The sequence below is a fragment of the Zea mays genome, chromosome 7 (assembly GCF_902167145.1).
Source record: "Zea mays cultivar B73 chromosome 7, Zm-B73-REFERENCE-NAM-5.0, whole genome shotgun sequence".
Taxonomy (NCBI): domain Eukaryota; kingdom Viridiplantae; phylum Streptophyta; class Magnoliopsida; order Poales; family Poaceae; genus Zea; species Zea mays.
Genome location: NC_050102.1, coordinates 110,563,730 through 110,568,764, shown reverse-complemented (window position 1 = coordinate 110,568,764; position 5,035 = coordinate 110,563,730). Strand labels below are relative to the sequence as shown.

The 5,035-nt window shown below is 40.6% G+C and overlaps 1 protein-coding gene across 5 annotated transcripts; it reads right to left on the bottom strand.

Moving 5' to 3' along the window:
- Positions 1-786: 786 nt before the first annotated feature.
- Positions 787-4,765, bottom strand: LOC100217096 (uncharacterized). 5 transcript variants are annotated; one of them, XR_004851197.1, is made up of 7 exons: positions 4,376-4,765; positions 3,933-4,275; positions 3,744-3,812; positions 3,355-3,499; positions 2,295-2,433; positions 1,337-1,530; positions 787-1,216 (listed from the first exon to the last, which is right to left on the bottom strand). XR_004851197.1 is itself a non-coding variant. In NM_001365981.1 (5 exons), the coding sequence occupies exons 1-5, from the start codon at positions 4,446-4,448 to the stop codon at positions 1,190-1,192; spliced, it is 651 nt and encodes a 216-aa protein (NP_001352910.1). In that variant the 5' UTR covers positions 4,449-4,481; the 3' UTR covers positions 821-1,189. The 5 variants fall into 5 exon arrangements, 1 of the variants encoding a protein (NP_001352910.1); XR_004851196.1 differs by lacking the exon at positions 1,337-1,530 and having other exon boundaries at positions 3,369-3,499; XR_004851195.1 differs by lacking the exon at positions 3,355-3,499.
- Positions 4,766-5,035: the final 270 nt, after the last annotated feature.

Below are 5,035 nucleotides of genomic sequence, written 5' to 3'. Positions count from 1 at the left end.
GTCATCCTCAGCTCCCAGTCCCACGTCAATACAACTCTTCATTGGATTTATCTTCCACGTATTTTCCAACGCCAAGCTGTTCAGTTGATCCATCTTTGTAGACTTCTTTACGATTGGTCATACCTTGTCTTACCCTAATATCGAACTACAAAGAGTTTCTTCTCTTAGTCCTTTTTCTTTTCTTATTGTCTATTTCTATTCTTAATATTAAAGTGTGGAAAGTCTTTTCTGCTCACAACCTTCTGATGGGCGGACCCAATTATTTTTCATGTCTGTACAAGTTAGATTAGCTGTAGAGTCCGATTTCAAAATGAATTGGAATACAAGAGTTGATGGTCCGTAATCCTCACACCGGTACAAGTTAAGTGTTCAGACATGATGTAGATAGGGGTGAAAATAGATCACGATCAAAATGTTTTTTTACAGTTTGTTTAAACCTTTACTTAATTTAAGTTCAAAAATTAATAGAAATAGTGTTTGATCCTAATCTGATACAATACTTCAATTTTATAGTGTAAAATTTAGAGTCCATTAATTAGAACATATAAAGGCGTCTGTCCTCACATTTGCAACCAAGATCCGATATCTAAGCATAAAGACGCAAAATAAAAATAAAAATAAAAACTGCAAATTGCAGGTCTCGCAAGTACAGGAAGCTAAACCAGTCGATTGCTCAAACACACAGAAAATCTGCGGTATGCTCTTCTATGTTTTCTCACGGAAAGCAAGCATATCCTGCTCATCACCAATACCGTTCTGCACATTTCAAGTTCAAGATCAAACTCATTATTTCAACTCTCCGCAAACATCTAACTGAATATGAAACAACAGTCAAGCTATCATCAGCATCCTCCATTCACACATGGGAACGTTTCCAGCCAGTGCATATGTTAACACACACACACGATACACTTACATCGACAAGAGTCAGCATAATTCTAGCATTTCCCGACATCCCGCCTCCAGCAGCTGATCATGCACACGCCGCAACGGGGAACTCACCTACTCATCACACTAATGTCTAGGCAGAATACACAGAAGAATGATAAGTCAAATAGGTTTTGCCCTACAATTGGCTTGGCTCTTCTCTCGCAGTGTACACATCAACATCTCAAATATGCACCAGTAATGAGGAGCTGACACCATAAATACCGCATCTCCTTTGCCAGGGGTGCTTCTGCCGCAGCATTTATCTCTTGCGCCTCTTTGATTCAATCTACAGATGATGAAGACACAGAACAGAAAGCATATCTTAATCTCTTTAAAAACATATATAAAGAAACCGTTGAAGCATTGCATTCTAATGTACCAAGAAATGCATAGGGAAAATGCTAACCGAGGTTAAAAGGCTAAAATTTAGGCCTCGCACTACGGCAAACATGATTAGGCCACTTGTTGATCAGATAGCATATGTTTACCAGAACTTCACTGATTAGCTGTAGTTTCAACATGATTACAATGGCAAGGCTTCATATCTTTATGGTATGTTTTACGTTGCCCACAAGGTACTTCCAATCAAAACAATACTGACTGTAGACCAAAGAAAGCATGTTTCAGATATCTGAAGAGAAGATTGGAAAATAAGGTTTAAGACTTGCTTTGCAAATCATAGATTAAATGACCAAGAACAGCATGTGTGAGATATTAGGCAGCAATGTGACTAGCGTTCTACAGAGGCAGCCTAAACAACCTTGAACACAAAAAGTTTTCCTTCAGTTTGACCGAACTTATAGAAAAGAGCAATATTTTTTACACCAAATTATTATTATTAGATACACCATGAAATATATTTCCATAGTGTACTGATTGAGTCTCATAGATGTTGGTACGCTTCTCTATAAAGCAAGCTGAACTTAAAATATTTTGACTTTGAACAACTCTAGGAGTTGATTTATTATGAGGCAGAGGGAGCAATTTGAACTAGTCACCATTGAAATACGCCAAAAACAACATACAGAATGAAGATGTTGCACTAAATAATTATGATATAGTACTGACCATTGAAGGATGAATGAAAATTCAACGAAATGAACCAACTTGGCATCAAAGAGCCAATTGCAGCAAAAATAGACAAGGATGAGCATTTGTAATCGAAAGCTCAACACTAAGCACTGGTCATGATATAATTTCGAAATGCAGTCAAAGCTACCAGTTTTGGAAACATGTTACTTGAAAATCAGACCTTATTTTAGTATTTTGCCTAAAAATCATATCGAAGCAGAAATAAGAAACTATATGAAAACATAAGATTTAAACAATTTATGCAGTCATGTGATAAAGAGAAAAGCACACACCTTAGAATCTGAGTTTGGTGAAACTGAGTATGAATTTGAGGGTCTCTTTGCACCATTTTCTTTAGCACAATCCGAGCACATGTAATGATCTATCTTTTTTGCTTGCTCAATGGTCATTCCCATACAAGACGGATGGAACCTACAAGAGTTAAAAGTTGGATAACTAATAAAAATGGTAATAAAGAAGAACAATAACATCATACAAATAACAGAAACAAAATTACATTGTTAACAAGTTAAATAAGCATTTTCCATAGAATATAGAAAAAACAGGATTATATGTACAAGTCATATGACTCATATCCATGGCACCAGGATGTAGAGGATTTAGGCCTGTTTGGCTTCGTGCCTAAGGCGCCACAATTTGCCTAACTTTTTTTGTCTAAGGTTAGTTCTCAATTCCAACGACTAAGTTTAGGCAGATTGTGGCGCTTTAGGTGGAAAACCAAACAGGCCCGTAATAATGGTTAGCAACAATAAGATGATATTGGATACAAATAATAACAAATATTCTATATAAATGGCAAAAGAGTATCAGCTCTCAAGAAATCATTTCAGCAGAAAGCCAACGAAAAGGACAACCATCATAACTACATCATGCAGCCCTTTGATCATTATGTAGAACATATGACATACATTTATCATGTGACAAAATCCAGAGATAGCATACTGCATGATGTCTAAATGTTCTCGTAAGCAATCATATTCATGTAGATCAAACATCTTAAAAGCTTCTTAGAAAAAATAAATAAAATGTCAGGTCATGCAAATCCTAAAAACACTGCATGGCACCTACTGTTCTAAATTCTAATCCAATTCTATATTAGTTTGATAGTACTCCAGAGAGAATCACATGTGCCACAATCAGGTCCATATAACTAAGCTAGCTGCTTGTCAAGCAAGAAAAACCAATGTGCAACAGGTATAATTAAACAGAACAAAACAGATAAATGCTACGAGATTTTGCAGAAAACCAGTCCTTGATGATGTGTTTAAACAGTTCTTGAAACTAAATATATCTACAAAGACTGTGTAAGCAATACTAGTCAGTAGTGAATACCATATATATCTTACATAAGGACCAAGCAAACACAGGAGCATAAGGCTCTAAGGAACCCCATGTTCATCATTCATTGTTTGGTCCTAATCCTGACCAAAGTAGATATTCCAGATGAATTATACTTCGCCTCGCAGTCAAAAGGAAACTAAATAAACACAAGATAAATTAATTAGTTCATTCTGCATAACAAAGTAGACATAGGGCAAGAGAGCAGAAAAAAATAACATCTTGATGAAAGGCAGTTCATATAACCACCACATCAGCACCATTTCAAGAGATTTATTGTTGAGGGCAAAATGTGGAGCCATTTCACAGTGATTTTACTAGATAAACCCCTCTCAAAACATGCACTAATGGGAGAAAAGTGTGGAGTTTTCACAGGATTTTACCAGTCCTTGCATCCTTCACACTGCACCATGAGGTCATCCGGGTTGTACGGCATCTCACACTTGCAATATCTTCACATACAAACAATGTCACATAAGATCAAAAATCCCACATTACATCAGAAGCAAAAATAATACAAACTGATTAACCACCACATGACAAAAGGTTACAGAAAAGGAAGAGCTTTGTACACGGCGACACGGTCGGGGGTGAATGCACCGGTGGCGGCCTTGTAGTCAAATCGGCAGTAGAAGTCCTCCGGACCAACGTTGTCGAGCTTGGTGTAGCTCTTGAAGGAGTGAACGATGCACTTGCCCTCAATGGTGTGGGCGCTCTGCGTGTCGAAGTGGTCGGAGAGGAAGAGCTCCTTGGCACCGTGGAACGGGCGTCGGCCGCCCTTGGCCTCCTCGGGGCGGTAGTACCAGCGCACCCGCACCCTCACGCTGCCGCGCCCGTCCGACTCCATCCGCTCCACCCGCGCCACGTACGGCGGGTTGTCCGTGTCCGCTGGCCGCATCAGCACGCAGTCCCCCACTTCACGGTTCACGCAGAGCAACAAGAGACGTCAGAGCTCAAATCTTTAGACTAGAGCACGCGACGGGCTCGATCAAGAGCACGGACTGGCAGGGCTTACCTCGGACCACCTTGTTGGTGCCCTTGATGGTATAGGCGTCGACATCCCGCTTCCCTTGCTTCGTCTTGGCCATGACAGAGGGGCTGGATTGCGAGAAAACCCTAGCAGCGAGGGTGCAGGAAGCGGGGGGGCTGGGGACTGCCGCGGCTGTCCGTTCCAACGGAGCAGGAAGCTGAGGGAGCGGGCTAGGGGTAATTTGGTAGTTTCAGCAGCGGTTAGAGTGACGGGGCGTTTGAATCCAAGTGGCGAACGGCTGCTCTCTGCCGTCCGATGGAGAGCTGCTGCTGTGGTCAGCTGGTTTGGACGGCGGGTTTGATGGGTTTGGCTTTGCCGTTGACGACACGGAGGGCTAGAATGTTGGGTGCCTGTATGGGTTGTGAGAGTGAACCCATGAACACCTTTTTTTTCTGCGCCTAAATGTCGGTGCTTTTTTTAGCAAACTGAACGTCCTCGCTAATAATGGTTGTTTAGGACTCCACCAATTCCAGCTCTACTCCACTAACTACACTATAGAGCAATTCTACTCCATAGTTTTACGATATTTTGATGTATTTGGTTTGTAATGTAGCTCTACGTCTAGAAATTTGAGATTGCATTCGAAATTATATTTGTTACCCTAACCCATCACGGAATTGATCATGTAACGAGCCTCGTGAAGGC